The following is an 18,660-nucleotide window of genomic DNA, read 5'->3' on the forward strand; positions in this document are numbered from 1 at the left end:
TCATTATAAACGATGATTTCACAGATTTTCGGACATGAGCTTTGAGGAGTACTTGTGAGGAGACGATAACAGATATCCACATCCCGTTTTCACTTCTGAGTAGTTCACAGATATATCTACAAACTGGAAGTTAAACGGTGTTCATAGGTGAAAGCATGGCGACACAGTACAGCGTTGAAAATGGTCATTTTGAGGCTTTTTTGAGGCTTTCTTTCTACCCGACTCCATTCATTCCTATGGGTTTTTTGGGGGTGGTTTTTCGCTAATTTTGTTGCCATGGTAACTCGAAACCCCAATAAAAGTAGTAGCACACATCTCGTAATTGAGCCACAAGTTTTGATACCTATATCGTGGGGGTGCTCGCTACGGTTCGGGCCGCATTTATCGTGATGTAAGAAAAATAAAGAATAAGAAAATAAGCCGTTTAGAGGTGAATAGTAATAGGCCCTGCCCATGCATTTGCATTGGGAGGCAGTGCTATGCTTCGCACAGCACTGCCTCCTCATTGCACATGCAAGGCAGGCGCCTAATAAAGAGTCCGTTTAGAGGTGAATAGTAATAGGTGCCTCCATGCATTTGCATTTGCATTTGCAAATGCTATGGCAGGCGCCTAATAAATAGTCCGTTTAGAGGTGCATAGTAATAGGTGCTGTTTTATGAAATGTTTATTTCAGGATCGGGAGAGATCGGCAAACACAAATAAGGACTCAAACACTGTTTCTGTTAGAATATAAGGCAAACATTTATTATTATTCCCCACAGAATACAGCACATCAAAACAATTAGCTCTTCACACACGCAAAGTAGCAAGCATTAAAGCAACAAGCTTTCAAACAAACGTGACGCTCAACAGATTCTCAGAATCAGCTCTTACCATTGACACGAACTGGGAGCCCTCAGTCCTAGGTTAAGATCAGCGTTCACGATGCCGGTATTCCACACACGAACTCACGGCAGACTCACTGGGCTGAGGGCAGTCTCCTCTTTATATAGTTGTAAACAAAGAGTCAGATGTGGAGCGAGAGTCGCCATCTCTGCCTCCACAGCTGCCCTGCCTCCCTAAGCATGTTTCCCAAAACATCAACCGTTCCCAGCACCTCAGCAGTGTGCGCAGCAAAATAATATTGCATACAACAAATCAAACAAAATAATACAGAATCAGTCTTTCCCACAACACATTGTCATAGGTTCCCACCACAAGTTAAAACAAGTTATAACAAAATAACACATGTGGTTCTTAGTTTTATGTGAGCAACATAACAGGCACGAGCATGTATGTTGCTCTTTAAAACTAACCAGTTTTTCCCAAAATACATAGTCAAAGAACAAAAATAACTCTTTAATATATCATTCCACCCCTTGGTCTTTGACAAAACCTAATTTTGGAAAAACCATCCCCAAGGTCTATTTTCATCAGCAAAGTTATCCTTTCCGTCCCACACCACTTTTTGATTATAATCTTCAAACATTACATGAGGTTAACACTATAATAACAATGATAAGCAAAAGCAAAGGAGGTACTACATAGTTTCGAGCAGTAACAGACATTCCATTAAAAATGTCCCACCAATGATGTGCAGATGATTGCTCTATTAACTTAGCCGCATGCAGAACCTGTCCTTGGGCCATAAATGTAAACACCTTTAAGGTGGAAATGTTGGACCTGTGTGATTTAACTGAGCAATTTAGTTCCGTAGACTGATTCAATGCGCATTTGAACCAATCCAGGGAGATAGTGAAATTGGTTAATTGATAGGTCACGTTATTCCAACTCCAGATGTATACATCAAAACACCCAACGAAAGGCACCTGAGGTAATTGAGGATGACTCTTTATTATTTCTCTAGCAGGTTCATGAGTCCAATCACATAACACCTCGTCTCCGGTTAAACATGGGTTAAGATGTCCTTGTTGTAGCATACATACCATCCCTTTATCAGCAGTCTCGCATAGATCCAGGTCATAGGTGTAGTTTGTCTGTGGGCCAAACCAATCACCATCCAGTTTCAAAAACCAATACCCCTGTACAGTCACTACGGGCAATATATAATAATGACATACAGTAGTATTATCGATCCAATGTCCTTCACACATAGTAGCATTACAATAGGTCTTCTGTGGTTCTAGTTGTAACCACCTTTTGCTACTAATGTTCCATAGTTGTCTCCATTCCTGGAAATTTCCGGTAGTAACCACACGCTTAAACCGTTCTTGTTGTATGTGAGCGTGCATCATTTGTACGTTACATACCGTCCAGTTCAAAGCTACAGAAATGTTCCTTAACACTTCTGCTGTCGTGTACCACATTTTTATTTGCCAGTTCAGTTCTTTAAGGAAGATCTTTGTAGTTTCCTCCTGTGATGTTACAACAGTAGGCATCCATAATCCAACCTGATGAACAGCTCTTGATGCATGCTGTCCAGTGTTTAATAACATAGTTCTTGTTTCTTTATTGTCAAAAAGCGTTGGAAACACTTAACACAGTACCTGTTCCATCAAGCAAAGTGTCCCACCATGCACGTTTCGTCCTAGTGCATGTTGGCAGAGGAGGAGAAAAAAAACAACAACAAAAAAAACTTTCCAGTGAACTTTATTTGTTATCTTCGATTGTGCCATTTGTTGACAAGTGTGTGCAGCAGGTGCAATTTGAGTGTGTGTCTTCTTACACGCTCGTTCTGTAGATGATTCATATTGGCACAAACCTCTTCTTGAATCCACTTTATCGTTACATCCCTTGAAGACTACTGGTATGCTTCTTACATGCCACCGAGAGCATGTGTAGTCATCCTGGATTCCGTTGCGCATGCTGTCTCCCCATCACAGTTGATACGGCTGAACCACTTCGTTCAGGATCCGGCCTGGTGCTTCTGCTCAACAGAGGTGTGCCAGCAGGACCATGGCAGCGAGGACACGTAGGATGATGGCCCCAAATCCTGCACCAGCCCTGTGGTGCCTCCCTCTGTTTGGGACGTCCGCCATCGCGCTGTCCCTCGGGTCATCCAATCAGCAGATTCCACGGAAACATGGATCTGAAATCAAAATTAGTACTGCTATAAGACAAAAGAATAAAATTAGTTTTCTCTAACATAACATTTATCCATTTTTTCCTCCCCTGAGTAAAATACTGACACTGTTGCATCATTCCCTTGTGAAATGATTTCAGCTGGTCTAGGTGGACCATTTTTTTTTTGTCTCACCCAAACTTTGGCTCCTGGTTTATCTGTTGAGCCAAACCCCCCTGTTCCTCTTACAGTGATGTTAGTGGGGGCAGCCACCCCTTGAACCTCTGTCATTTCACAGGGTTCCACTAGCAGTTGTGCTAGTTTTTTTTTTCTCAATTACCAGGGATTTTCTCCTTGATAATCCCCATCAATCACTTCAGCTTGTACTGTCATTAACAGCTGAGGCCTGCAACTCCACAGGCCCGGACATCATCTTTCCCAATGACACAGCTTGTTGTATGGCTTTCTTAACCAAATCTAATGCTCTTTGCTGTGCTTCTTCCCAGATAAAATTTTCTTTTTTAGGCACTTTTCAGAATTGGAATGACCACATCCTTGTGCCATAAAATGCCTAATGTTTACACAATGTATAAACAAATGTGTAAATAAATGTAGGTGAAATTCATGCTGAAATATTTTTAACTCCTGTACTAAACATTTACATGTACATTAATACATTTTCCATTCAGATAAAATCACAAGTTTTATTGTTTATTTATTTTTACTCTCTTATGCACACATAATCCTGAGCGGTTTCTCAGTTTGTCAAATGCAGAGACAGAAAGTCTGCCCCTGGAGCAATTGGCCTATTATTCAATTGGGCCAATGCTTGCATCAATTTAGACTTCCAATCTGTTAAGTCATGATTATCAGACACACATTTTTCTCAAAAATTCTTTCAACAGTCCATTCACTCTCACAATCAGCCCAGCAGCCTGCGGATAATATGGAATGTGATAAATCCATTCGACATGTCGTTCTTATATCATCAATTGACCAATTTGTGATCTGAATTGGCGGGGCTCGGCCTTCATCCTAGTTAAACTCCATCAGATCCGTCAGATCAGGGTACATGTTGCTCCTCCTTCTATCTTTGTTCTTTCTTTTCCTTTTTCTCACTCTCTTTACTTTCACCTCTTTGCCCGAGGATTCCTCAGACTCTGACACCTCAATGTCAACCACCTTAGCAGGTTTTCTGCGCACAACAGACTCAGATTCTTCAGCAGGTGGAGCCGATGTTGTGGAATGAATCGCCTCTAGCAACAGCTGAATCAAAGAATTTAACGGGTCCAGCTCAGCACCAAATCCTGCACAGTTAACTTTTAAGCCTCTCCTTTGACACATCTGTCTCAACTCATCAGTAGGCAATGCGTGCATCTCTGAAGCAGGCACTCCAGCATTAATCAGTGCCCTCCACAACATGTTACGTGGTGGACCCTGTTCATTTCTCCCCCGCTCCCTTTGCGGCCTGCGGACCGGAGTTTGTTGAACTCGTGGTCTGAATTCCTCCTGCTTGCCCCATTCTCCCAGATTCCCCAGCTCCAAAATCCGAGCCTTGATGGTTTCCATCGGGGCATCTGGAGCTCCCAGCATCACAGTAAGCATAGCTGCCCGATAATGCTGTGGGGCAGTTTTAATCAACTGATCTCTCACCACCTTCGGAACAGCCACTTGCTGATATCCAGCCACCATTCCCACTGGTAACAGATCACGCACACACAGCCTCGTCAGCCTCTGCACACACTCCTTTAATGTTAACCATGGTCCAGAGATTTCGGGCCAATCAGATACATTGGGACATGTTACTCGTACTGCCTCAGACCACACGTCAAACAATGATCTCGCCTGATCCCCCAAATTTCTCACTTCCTGCCTATAATTAGCATTTACATTCCCATCAGTGCTCAGACCACCAAATGCCATACCATCTCCGTGATCTATTTCAATCTGTTCTGCACCTTCATCCAGCAATCGAGCCACCCATAGATCAGTGGGTTCGCCCGGATGCTGCCTTAATTTTTTAGTGATATGAGCAACTTCATCCTGCGAGTAATCTTCTGTTATGGTCCGTGACACCGCCGGCGGCTGCGGCTGTTCCACCCATTCCATAACAGGTTGTCCCGCAGCATCAAGTACATCATTACCTTGAGCATCTATCCGCTGCCGAAAGGCTGCGGGTACATGCTGCTGCTCTCTTCTCCTTCGGACGACGGGTTTAACCCCCAATGGAGGGAAAGGACGTGGATCTGGAGGACCTCCAGAATCACTGTCCTCCTCATCGTCCCACATATTACCGTCCCAGCTTTCGGGATCCCAACCAGACCCCAATCCAGCTACAAACGAACGGACTTTTTTCAGAGGAAAACGGCGGGGTTTTTTCCCCTGTGTTTTCCTTGTTAACACAGACACCTGGGCCACAGCTTTTTCTGCAACACTGGTCATCTGTTCCAGCTGATTAGTCAGCATTTGCACATGCTGCCGATACAGCGACTCAGCAGACTGCAGCTCAGTCATTGCCTGTCTGTCTTTTAACTGCTGAGTTTTTAATTGTTGGCCAGCTTCATACTGCTGCTTCCATGCCGTAGCACAAATCCACAAGCGCCTCTGTAATCTGTCCACCGGAGCCTTTTTTTGCACCTCAATCTTCTGCAACACTGCCAATAATTCTTCGGGTCCCGCTGCCTCCAGCTGACCACCCCACGGCTCCGGTCGGCCCCCACCATTGCGCAAACACAGCGCTACCTCGTTACAGTGAGGAAGCTCCCATCCGGGTATTATCTCTTCCCCTTGAATTTTCTCATCTGAGTTCTTATTTCTCCTTTTAAACATATTTCTAAACATATTTGTGTATTGTAGTCTCTCCTCCAATCCTGCCGACAACGCCAAAATGTTTTATGAAATGTTTATTTCAGGATCGGGAGAGATCGGCAAACACAAATAAGGACTCAAACACTGTTTCTGTTAGAATATAAGGCAAACATTTATTATTATTCCCCACAGAATACAGCACATCAAAACAATTAGCTCTTCACACACGCAAAGTAGCAAGCATTAAAGCAACAAGCTTTCAAACAAACGTGACGCTCAACAGATTCTCAGAATCAGCTCTTACCATTGACACGAACTGGGAGCCCTCAGTCCTAGGTTAAGATCAGCGTTCACGATGCCGGTATTCCACAAACGAACTCACGGCAGACTCACTGGGCTGAGGGCAGTCTCCTCTTTATATAGTTGTAAACAAAGAGTCAGATGTGGAGCGAGAGTCGCCATCTCTGCCTCCACAGCTGCCCTGCCTCCCTAAGCATGTTTCCCAAAACATCAACCGTTCCCAGCACCTCAGCAGTGTGCGAAGCAAAATAATATTGCATACAACAAATCAAACAAAATAAGAATACAGAATCAGTCTTTCCCACAACACATTGTCATAGGTTCCCACCACAAGTTAAAACAAGTTATAACAAAATAACACATGTGGTTCTTAGTTTTATGTGAGCAACATAACAGGCACGAGCATGTATGTTGCTCTTTAAAACTAACCAGTTTTTCCCAAAATACATAGTCAAAGAACAAAAATAACTCTTTAATATATCAGGTGCCTCCATGCATTTGCATGGGAGGCAGTGCTGTGTATCGCACAGCACTGCCTCCTCATTGCAAACGCTATGGCAGGCGCCTAATGACATTTGTTACATTCTGAAGCCTGATTTTACTACATAATGCAGCATAACATGACCTCTCTTTTTTATTAATATAGAAAATTGCGTGTGATTGTACCTTTATTTGTGTTAAAATAAAGTCAGCTGTTTCAGTTGTAGCACTCCAGTTGAAAAGAGCGGGTTACCTTTCTCTTACTTGTTTGAAACAGGTCTTTAAGCTCTGAAGTTGGTCGTCCTCTCTTTGATACCTTCTATTTCCACTGAAATTCCAGTTTAGGAAAAATCCTTCAGTTCAGAGATGTAACCTTTCATTTTGCCTTGGCTGAGGCCTTACATTATAATGGAAATATATGAGTATTAGGAAAATAAACTCAAGCTCGGGTAACAAGGAGAAATGAAAAAGAGAAAATGGAGAACAACAACAATAAATCCAGACATCAAACTGCTACAACATGGAACGTTCAGGCATCACCCTAGTATCTGACAGACAGTGTTTTAAGTTGCCTGTTTACTCATCAGAAACTGTGAAGGAAACTCAGATGTCTGGTTAGATTGCTACACAGTGTCCTCACACAATATGTCAGAAACATGCATAACATCTCAGCATGTAACATCTTCCATAGAGGCACAACGTGCACATTCTATGTTATCAATATTAATGCTGTTCATCTAACCCTGTTGTTTTACCTTTTTCACTATAACTAGCATGTACATCTGAAGTGGAAAAGGTGTGCAAGGTGTCGGACGAGGATAACTTGCAGCCTTTTAAAGAGACGATGGAGGAGTTTCTTGCCCAAGGTAAGTGACCAAAGCTGTAAATCTATCATGCAGATAGAATTAGGCAGGAGGGGTGTCCTTTGTTCAGTTTTCAAAAGAATTTGAGCTTCTGTATGAGCCTTTCAGGAGAAAGGCTAGGTTTTCTGTGATTCCTACAAGCAAATATAACAGGCTGGTCGGTAGATAATGACGAAGGGAGGGACAGTTTAATTTAAAACCAAGTTCAGTTCAATTCAGTTTATTTATATAGCACCAATTCACACCACGTCATCTCAAGAAACTATACAAAGTCAGTTCTACGAAATCATACAGACAGACTTGCATCCTCGGTTAACATATAGTCACAGTGGAATGTCACTTGCATTGTGTTGTTGACTTTGCAGTATACCCTCATTTAAAAGGAAGAAACTGCCATCAGTACCAAGCTCAGGTTTTCCAATTTTTGTTAAGGTTTAACAGTTTTAATTGTTTTTATTTCTTATAATAGGCACACCAAGATATAAGTTTTCCCAGAATTACTGCTTAGTGTTCCATACTATAAATTAGTCTACCTCTCCTGTGTCATTACTCTCCAAAAAATTGTATTTCTTTTCTCATCTCAGTCATGAACAGTGGATTGTTCAAAGCACCCATGTTAGGTTTCCAAAGAGTGTTTTGTAGAGTGTCACCAATATTGTGCAGAAAACAGTGGTATGGTCAGATAAATCAATAGTATCAATCTCACAACTTTTAGTTCTATAATGCTCTCTCTCAAAGATGAAAAATGGCCTGTTTGACGGTATCTGACGTGTGGATGTGAGTAAAACGTAAAGTTAGGACCTGAAGGATAAAAATCTTTCTGAAGGGCTATTATTCCCAATTCAGTCATCAAGTAATTCACATTCTGTGATACATTTGTAGGTAGATTTTTAGATGCATCTAGGTTAGAGTTAATATGATGATTCCAAACACCACCAGAAATAACAACCCCTGGCGCACTAATTATTAGGTCAAACACATTTCTATAAAAGACAAGATTACTTCTAGGTACTGCATAAATATTGCAAATGGTTATTGTTGCATTGTGTAATGCACCAACAGAATCTAGAGACCCAACAATTCAGGCAACATATAGAATTAACATTTTAAAATGTTTATTGCAAATAAACTGGTGTTGCGTGAACAGGAAGTGAAAGAGCACACGCACATACCACTGTGGAGAGAAGAGTTGGGTTAGTGGCCAAGAACAACTCAGTAGAAGTGATAATGCACTGAATAAAAGCCACTAACCTTCTCAGATGCCAGGAGGTTGCACTGGCTCTGATGATTTATCCCAACGGCTCAGTCTGGGTGATTTGGATCACTGCCTGACTGATCCAAACCACAGCATCAGTTTGCAGGGTAAAGGCTAACAGGGAAAGCATAATCAGTTCTGGGTTCATACACAAATGGTCAGTCCTAGAAAGAGGCTTCCAGAAGTGCAAGGCAAGATGGGAGTCCGGAATCCAAGAGAGAGAATCTGTAACCGGTGGCACACTCCGAACAGAGGTTTCCAAACATGGGCAGAAATGGGAGAAAGGTCTGGGGTCCAGGCTTGGGTTGTTCACAAGAGGCAAGAAAGTCCAGGCAAGCATAAAGACAGACAGGCTTGGTCGAGAGACAAGGCAGAAGGTTGATGTCCAGAACACAGAAGCCAACAGGAGAATCCGACAGGGGCAAGACAGGCAGGAGAAATAACAGGAACGGGACAGATCGAGATCAGGAAGGAAATTAAGGAATGCTGAATGGTTTACTCACACAAAGGCTTTCAAGAATCTGGCAGTAACACACAGATTCTTGAATATATAGTGCTCATCCCAGGTGCAGAAACTCCACTTAATTGGAGCTGCCGCAGATGTAAATGTTCAGTGTGCTGTGTGCAGCACAGGGAGTAGGAGCAGGGTGTAATGTTATGGTGACTGCAAACAGGATATTTCAGGCTGGATCAGACAGAATCATTACAGCATTGTTGATCTTTTCTGAAACTACCATATATAATTCCTTTCCTTATCAGACTCCTCCAAGATTTTTGTGATATTAATATTACAACGCCTCTTCTTTGTCCATTTTTATAAGATGAATAATATGTTGTATAACCCCTTCTTTTCAACTTTTCATGTTCATTCCAAAAAAAGTAAAAAACAAAGCAACTGGACTTGTTTTTCGTAGTTGAAGACGTTTCGCTTCCTCTCCCGGAAGCTTTCTCAATTCAAAAAGTCTGGAGTAATGTGGAGTAACAAGCTTTATACCATTGCCCAACAAAGGCCTTGCAATGGCCTAGATAACATACAAATTCAATCAAAACAGGTCCACCCCTTAGTAATGGGCGGTCGTTAAAGCCATTAAGCCAGCAGATTGGACCGAAACTGGTCCACTCCTCTGTAACGAGGAGTCGTTAGGGTTTTTCTTGGCTTGGCTTAAAGCAGGCATGTCTAAAGTCCGGCCCGGGGGCCAATCACGGCCCGCGGTCATATTTCATACGGCCCGCAGCTTCGGTCTTACAATGTATTATTTATGGCCCACGTGCACTGTCAAACAGAATAAATAAATCATAAACTTGAAACTGTAATTCCTCCTTTCACCAAATGGTGGCAGCACCACTTTAATACTATTGTCTCTGCATCCGTGTGCCGAACCCCTCTCGCTCATTTCTGCCATGGCCACTGCAAAGAAAACGATGAAAGTTGACAGTGAAGGCCGCCGCTTTCAAGAGAGAGGGGAATTACAGTACTTTTTCACTGAAAATCAAGGCAATTGTGCTTGTCTAATTTGTAATGAGATGGTTGCGTTGTTTAAGGACTTCAATGTAAAGAGATACTACCAGACTAGACATGCTAACACATATGACAAGTTAACAGGGAGTGACCATGCTGAAAAAGTGAAGCGGCTCAAAGCTGCACTGGCATCACAACAGCGATTCTTCACGCAGGCCTGTGAGTCAAAAGAAAATACCACCAGAGCAAGCTACAAAGTGGCCATGTTAATAGCTAAACATGGCAAACCTTTTACTGAAGGTACATTTATCAAGGACTGTGTTATGAAAATGGTGGAGAACATTAGCCCTGAGAAGAAGCAAGAATTTGCGAATGTTTGCCTGGCATGTAACAGTGTAGCACGGAGAGTCGAGGAGATCTCGTCGGATATTCAGAGACAACTGGGGGACAGGGGAGAGGCTTTTGATTATTTCTCATTAGCCTGCGATGAAAGCACAGACGCATCTGACACTGCACAGCTACTGATTTTTTTAAGAGGAGTTGACAACAATATGAACATAACAGAGGAGCTTCTGGACCTCCAAAGCATGAAAGGCCAAACCAGAGGATCGGATTTATTCGTTTCTGTGTGTGAAGCTGTTGGTAATATGAAACTACTATGGAGTAAAGTTTCTGGGATCATTACCGATGGTGCGCCTGCCATGGCTGGTGAGCGAAGTGGGTTGTCCACACTGATCTGCAATAAAGTCAGATCAGCCCGGGGGCCAATAGCTTGTTGGAACATTTTTTAACTACTTAAGTTTCATGCAAATACACACTGTTATAAAACAATTTTCATTGTCACATTTATCTTTATTTTTCAAATGACAAAATGACCAAATATAAGCCACTCAGGCAGATGAGAACAACTCTAAAACACAAATTCTGCCTTTCATTCATATCTGGAGAGTCAGATAACATTGAACAAACTGCATGAAAGACATTCAATTTACATATTTTAAAAATATCTTTGCCTCATGAACATTTTAAACAGGAATTATAAATAATGCAAAGTTGTCTGTTATTATTAAACATTAAAACAAGTGAATTTTGCTCTTGTCATTTACAATATCTTTCAGAAAGTAATAGTTTGTGTCACATCTACAGGTTCATAACATCAACAGTAATAACCAAGTCTTACTCAAGAGTTTAATAAAAATAAGAGCCATAAATCTAAGTGCATAAATGTTCCTTTGGCTTTTCACTGTTGATAGTCACAGATGTTACCGTTCAAAATACTCCATTTCAGATTGATCAAGAAACAGATAACTTGCTGACACTAATGAGAAGGGTGATACTGAGATCTGGATTCCAGTAAAGAGGTCAGGTCTGGTTTGATAGCAGTGGTTGAAATGCATAAAATGTCACGCAAGTGGGAGTCACTTAGTCTTGACCTCAATCGGTTCTTGTTTAAGTTCATGGCAGAGAATGTCTTCTCACACAAATATGTGGAGCCGAATAAGCTCAACATTTTCTTAGCAAATGTTCGCATTTCTGGAAACCTGTCTTTATCCAGCTTGCAGTAAAAGTCAACAAGAGAGAGCTGCTGGTGTTTGCCGCGCCATTCATCGTCACACTGCAGCTCAATGAGCTCCAGCTGCAGCTGTGGAGGAGCATCATCAGGGTCCACGGAGAACGGAGAAGAGAAAAGCAGCGTGTCCTTTTCAATAACTGCAAAATCCCGAAAGCGGTTGTTAAATTCCACAGAAAGAGATGCGATAGCTGTTGCATAACTCTTCATTTGCGCACCGATGTTGTCCTGTGGGAAACTGTCAGTGACCTCTTTCAAAGCCGGGAAGTGCGTGGTGCAGGGCTCTGTTTGGGACAAGTGTCTTTGGGAAAGTTGCAGCTTGGTTACAAAGGCCTTGATGTGAGCATATAGCTGGCTCACTACTGCATCTCGTCCTTGAAGATTAACATTCAGTGCATTCAGATGCTTCGTTGTGTCAACCAAAAAAGCCAAATCTGCCAGCCATACAGGATCGGACAGTTCTTCCATCGGATGCCCCTTTTCACTCAAAAACTGTCCAATTTCCTTTTGGAGAGCGAAAAATCGCTGCAGTGCGGACCCCCGACTTAGCCACCTCACATCGTTGTGATATATTACGTCTCCATATTCAGCCTGGATGTCAAGCAAGAACTGCTGAAACTGTCGGTGGTATAGCGCTTTAGAGCAAATAGAATTGATCGCCTTTACCACTGATTTCATAACATGATCAAATTTGAGATGTTTGGCGCAGAGAACCTGCTGGTGAATTATACAGTGAAGTTTAATGGCGTTACCTCCTTCTTCGCTGACTTTATTGCAGATCAGTGTGGACAACCCACTTCGCTCACCAGCCATGGCAGGCGCACCATCGGTAATGATCCCAGAAACTTTACTCCATAGTAGTTTCATATTACCAACAGCTTCACACACAGAAACGAATAAATCCGATCCTCTGGTTTGGCCTTTCATGCTTTGGAAGTCCAGAAGCTCCTCTGTTATGTTCATATTGTTGTCAACTCCTCTTAAAAAAATCAGTAGCTGTGCAGTGTCAGATGCGTCTGTGCTTTCATCGCAGGCTAATGAGAAATAATCAAAAGTCTCTCCCCAGTCCCCCAGTTGTCTATGAATATCCGACGAGATCTCCTTGACTCTCCGTGCTACACTGTTACATGCCAGGCAAACATTCGCAAATTCTTGCTTCTTCTCAGGGCTAATGTTCTCCACCATTTTCATAACACAGTCTTTGATAAATGTACCTTCAGTAAAAGGTTTGCCATGTTTAGCTATTAACATGGCCACTTTGTAGCTTGCTCTGGTGGTATTTTCTTTTGACTCACAGGCCTGCGTGAAGAATCGCTGTTGTGATGCCAGTGCAGCTTTGAGCCGCTTCACTTTTTCAGCATGGTCACTCCCTGTTAACTTGTCATATGTGTTAGCATGTCTAGTCTGGTAGTGTCTCTTTACATTGAAGTCCTTAAACAACGCAACCGTCTCATTACAAATTAGACAAGCACAATTGCCTTGATTTTCAGTGAAGAAGTACTGTAATTCCCCTCTCTCTTGAAAGCGGCGGCCTTCACTGTCAACTTTCATCGTTTTCTTTGCAGTGGCCATGGCAGAAATGAGCGAGAGGGGTTCGGCACACGGATGCAGAGACAATAGTATTAAAGTGGTGCTGCCACCATTTGGTGAAAGGAGGAATTACAGTTTCAAGTTTATGATTTATTTATTCTGTTTGACAGTGCACGTGGGCCATAAATAATACATTGTAAGACCGAAGCTGCGGGCCGTATGAAATATGACCGCGGGCCGTGATTGGCCCCCGGGCCGGACTTTAGACATGCCTGCTTTAAGCCAAGCCAAGAACAACCCTAACGACTCCTCGTTACAGAGGAGTGGACCAGTTTCGGTCCAATCTGCTGGCTTAATGGCTTTAACGACCGCCCATTACTAAGGGGTGGACCTGTTTTGATTGAATTTGTATGTTATCTAAGCCATTGCAAGGCCTTTGTTGGGCAATGGTATAAAGCTTGTTACTCCACATTACTCCAGACTTTTTGAATTGAGAAAGCTTCCGGGAGAAGAAGCGAAACGTCTTCAACTACGAAAAACAAGTCCAGTTGCTTTGTTTTTTACTTTTTTTGGAATGACCATGACCTGGATCACTGAGAATTTTCACCAGCAACTTTTCATGTTCTGACATAAAAAGGTGTCTCTTGTAACAGTACAACTTGAGCATAATCTCTTTTTATTTTTGATAGTATTTTGCTTCTTGAGGGATTTAAAACTGTCTCTCTTAAGTACCCGGAGCTTCACCCTGAAGTGGCCGTGTTTTTTCTGTGTAAAATCATCGGCCCTTCCAGAGCCTTCTCTCTAAATGTGATGTATGTCTGCTGTGCACCATGGGTTCCATCAACAAAACAATCCTGCAGTTTTGATGGGTACGGAGTCTGAAACAACTTACTTCTGTTGAAGTATCTTCTTAGCCCCTCTGTATTTGTTGCATGTCTTAAGCACTTACGGTGTACTTAAAACATACACCGTCACAAAACACCACATTTTTCTGTCATGCTTTTCGGACAGCCTGCTCTTTTATATGGTGACTTCCAAACTGCACAGCAATATATCTAGGCTTTACCTGGGTATGTGGCTAGCCTCTCAAAGTGCAATGTGCTGCTTTAATTCCTCTATGTGCTCTTCCTTCAGCTTGACCAGCCTCAATTCTAAGCCAGCTTGACGTTCTGACAGCCTCCTGATCAGGGTTGATGCTGCTTGTAGCACAGTCTCAGTCAATACATCGTTCTGCTTCTTCCACTCTGTCATTAACTCGCTTTAACTCATGTTTTTTTTTGTCCGAATATATATATAGCTCTCTCTTTACCACAACGGACCGGTGCAGTGCCCGCTTCACAGCAGACGCCGCACCAATCCGCCTGTCGATCTCCTGCTCCATCTTCCCCTCATTCATGAACAAGACCCCAAGATACTTTAACTTCTTCACTAGGGGCAGTACATCCTCCCCAACCAGGAGAAGGCACTCTACCCTTTTCCGGCTCAAGACAGTGGTCTCAGATTTGGATGCACTGATCCTTATCCCGGCCGCTTCACACTCTGCTGCAAACTGCTCCAGTGAGAGCTGTAGATCACGCCCTGATGAAGCCAATAGAACCACGTCATCCGCAAATAGCAGAGACACAATCCTAAGGCCACCAAAATGGATCCCCTCAACACCTTGGCTGTGCCTAGAAATTCTGTCCATAAAAGTTATGAACAGAATCGGTGACAAAGGGTGACCTTGGCGGAGTCCAACTCTCACTGGAAACGAGTCCGACTTACTGCCGGGAATGCGGACCAGGCTCTGACATCAGTCATACAGAGACCTAACAGCCCTTATTAGGGGGCCTGGTACTCTATACTCCCGGAATACCCCCCACAGGACCTCCTAGGCACACTGTCGATTGCCTTCTCCAGATCCACAAAACACATGTAGACTGGTTGGGCAAACTGCCATGCACCCTCCAGGATCCTGCTGAGGGTGTAGAGCTGATTCGATAGAACTACCTTTGAAAAGTTCCTTGAGATAATGCATTGTGAATTGACTCTATTTAAATAAACTGATTTGAATTTAAACTAAAGGTGTGGGGGACTAATTAACTTTTGTTTAAAAAAGTAAGAAACCTGACACAAAGAAATTAATTTATACAGTTATAACAAGAGTTATAACTGAGTGTTGGCCTAGTGGTTAGAGCAGCGCGCTTGCACTCAGAGAAGAATGCAAGTACCCGGTTCGATCCCCAGCGCTTGCACTCTGGGTCCCTGAGCAAGACCCTTAACCCCTGATTGCTCCCCGGGCGCCACACATGGCAGCCCACTGCACCCCAAGGGTGATGGTTAAAAGCAGAGAACAAATTTCGTTGTAATGTATGTTTCAATGTATGTTTCAATGACAATAAAGATGATTATTACTTATTTACCATAAACACAGATAGATGAACTAATTATGACAAGCCCTAAATAACAACAAGTCAGAAATGATCAAAACACAAAAACAAGTTAAATCCAAACACAAATACCAATGGATCATGACATCAGTAAAAATAATTCTGCTATATGAACACAAATAATAAATTGTTATAATTTGTGACTAAGAAAGAAAAAAACTAAGATTAACATCAAGATTTAAAACCTCCCCAATCTCTTTTTACCTCTGAATATGTAATGGGAGTATTTTAAAATAACATTTTCTAAACTTGTAGTTCGGAAAAAATTAGCTTGATGAAACTATATATTGGAAGTAGAGCTGCACAATGCAATGAAATGGAATTGTTACCTTTCTAAAGTGTATCCAGCATTTCACCCAATTAACTCTGGGGTTAGGTACCAACCATCAATTAAATGCACACCACTTATGGTCCCCAGTTATTGCATAAGAACTTAACATTATCTAAAAACAAAGAAATTTGGTGTGGAATTGAAAAAAAGCTTTTTATGAATGTTCATCAACAGCGGTGGTTTTGGCACAAAGGATTCCCTGGTTGAGGAACACCTTCTTCCCTGTCAGCCCCAAATCACACAAACACACAACACTGGTTTATGCGCCATTAAAATGCACAGATAGCTCTGTTAACTTGTCTGAATGAACTTCATGATACAACATTACTGATTGGAAAGCTGCTATGTTTATTGAAATGTGTGTGTGTGTGTGTGTGTGTGTGTGTGTGTGTGTGTGTGTGTGTGTGTGTGTGTGAAAGAGAGACCATAGATGACTTTTACTCTGTTACTAAAATTATTCCTCTTGTCCTTTGTTAGCTAAAAGTGAAGTGGAGACACTGGATGCTCAGCTCAGCAGCACTCAGAAACTGTAAGACCAGTCATATTTATTTGTTTTTTGTTTTGTTTAATCCCCACTGATGAACTAGTTTCTTAAATATCACTGCAGTTACAATATATTTTGTATTTAATTAAACATTTTTATTTCAACACAAACTCTTAAAAAGGTAAAAAATAAGACATGTCTAGGACCTGTAGCTGTGTTTTTTCTCTTTATTAAATTTCAAATGAATGAGATTGTGTCTTTATTTTTTTTAGGTTCCTAGAGCTCACAATGTTCTTTTCAGTGAAGCCCAAAGCGGGAGAAAAGGAGGTTTCCCCCAACACTTTATTTTCAACCTGGCATGAGTTCTCCTCCGATTTCAAGGACCAGTGGAAAAAAGAGAACAAAACTATTCTGAAGGAAAGGTAGGATTCAACTCACTCCTTCACAGCCACAATTATTTTGATTCCTTGATTCAGTCTGTTCTTTCATTCCTATGTTTGTTTTTCTTTTATCCTATCTATCTAATAGTAATAATACTATTAACAACAATAATAATTCAATTCAATTTTATTTATATAGCTCCAATTCATGAAACATGTCATCTCAAGGCACTTTACAAAGTCAAATTCAATCATATTATACAGATTGGGTCAGATTATACAGATTGGTAAAAAATTGGCCATATAAGGGAACCAGTTGATTGCATCAAAGTCCTGACAAGCAGCATTCACTCCTGGAGAAGCGTAGAGCCACAGGGAGAGTCGTCTGCATTGTCCATGGCTTTGCAGTAATCCCTCAAACTAAGCAAGCATGAAGCGACATTGGAAAGAAAAACTCCCCATTAACTGGAAGGAAAAACCTCCAGCAGAACCGGGCTCAGTATGAACGGTCATCTGCCTCAACCGACTGGGGGTTACAAAAGAAAGAGCAGAGACACAACAAGACAGACAAACAAGCACAGAAGCACACATTGATCCAGTAATCTGTTCTACATTAGATGGTAATAGCCGGTGATCTGTCTTCCCTGGATGATGTCACAGCTAACAGAACAACAGACCAGGTGTACCTACTATGAAGAAAAAAGAGCGAGAGCAAAAAGCTAAAAGCTGAAATGACAACAGTCATTTCATTTCAATGCAATGCAATGCAAAACTGGACAACAGTAGAAATCAGTAGAATGTGAAAAATAGGCCCGGATGTCCTCCAGTAGCCTAAGCCTATAGCAGCATAACTATAGAGGTAGCTCAGGGTAACATGAGCCACTCTAACTATAAGGTTTGTCAAAAAGGAAAGTTTTAAGATTAGTCTTAAAAGTAGACAGGGTGTCTGCCTCACGGACCAAAACTGGGAGTAGGTTCCACAGGAGAGGAGCCTGTTAGTTAGAGGATCTGCCTCCCATTCTACTTTTAGAGACTCTAGGAACCACCAGTAGACCTACCTTACCTTACCTGGTATGACCCATAGACGTTATATATGTAGATGCCTTATTACATGTTGCAACGCATTCTGCATCGCCACCATATGGGATGGGTCTTTCCTATTCTATGCTGGTATGAGAGCCAGCGGGAATAAACACAGAAGGAGAAATCATGCCTATAGTAGGAGGAACAGCAGGATGGATCTAGGGCATAGAATGGTAGTACCAGTGAGTGGGAAACACAGGAGGACAAAAACATTGAGGAGCAAGTACTGCTTTGGAGAGCTAATGCTCTGACGCCTTCCTTATGTTCGCCGATCACCTAACTACTCCTACTAATCAGCAGTGGATGGAAAGCATCTGCCAGCCAGCGGGTCCACCTGTTGCACCCAGGTAGAGACAGATAAGAACAACACACACACACCATGGCTGACCTGATACACAAACCTGATACTGCCCCCCCCCCCCACCTCCTTAATGGTCACCTCCTGGCGATGAAGCAGATGATGTGGAAGAAGATGCTCTCTCATAGTCAGATATGAGAATGGGGCCTGTGATGAAATGACCAGTGATACAGGAGCGATTCTCCGAACCCTTGCCCTCCCAGTCAATAAGATACTGGACACCTTGACCTCTAGGACGAGCCGAGGATGTGGCGGATGGTGTAAAAAGGGTGACCGTTAATGATCCAGGTGGGAGGAGGGGGCTCGGCTGGAAGTTCTATCCAGTACC

General features: G+C 42.3%; 2 protein-coding genes across 5 annotated transcripts in view; one reads left to right on the forward strand and one right to left on the reverse strand.

The window, feature by feature from the left end:
* The window catches only part of LOC105921082 (formin-2), a 280,717-nt gene that overhangs the window by 223,388 nt on the left and 38,669 nt on the right, over positions 1–18,660 (forward strand). For all 4 annotated transcript variants that reach the window (XM_036133216.1, XM_036133218.1, XM_036133219.1 and 1 more), the window contains 3 exons: positions 7,364–7,456; positions 16,505–16,556; positions 16,784–16,933. In XM_036133216.1, coding sequence (XP_035989109.1) covers positions 7,364–7,456; positions 16,505–16,556; positions 16,784–16,933 — 295 coding nt within the window. The remainder of the gene's footprint in view (positions 1–7,363; positions 7,457–16,504; positions 16,557–16,783; positions 16,934–18,660) is intronic.
* On the reverse strand, positions 1,267–6,185 carry LOC118561260. The gene is made up of 2 exons (XM_036133226.1): positions 6,115–6,185; positions 1,267–3,050 (listed from the first exon to the last, which is right to left on the reverse strand). Exon 2 carries the CDS (start codon positions 2,434–2,436, stop codon positions 1,462–1,464), a length of 975 nt encoding a protein of 324 aa, XP_035989119.1. The 5' UTR covers positions 2,437–3,050; positions 6,115–6,185; the 3' UTR covers positions 1,267–1,461.

The sequence above is a fragment of the Fundulus heteroclitus genome, unplaced genomic scaffold, assembly GCF_011125445.2.
Source record: "Fundulus heteroclitus isolate FHET01 unplaced genomic scaffold, MU-UCD_Fhet_4.1 scaffold_59, whole genome shotgun sequence".
In the NCBI taxonomy this organism is placed as follows: Eukaryota; Metazoa; Chordata; class Actinopteri; order Cyprinodontiformes; family Fundulidae; genus Fundulus; species Fundulus heteroclitus.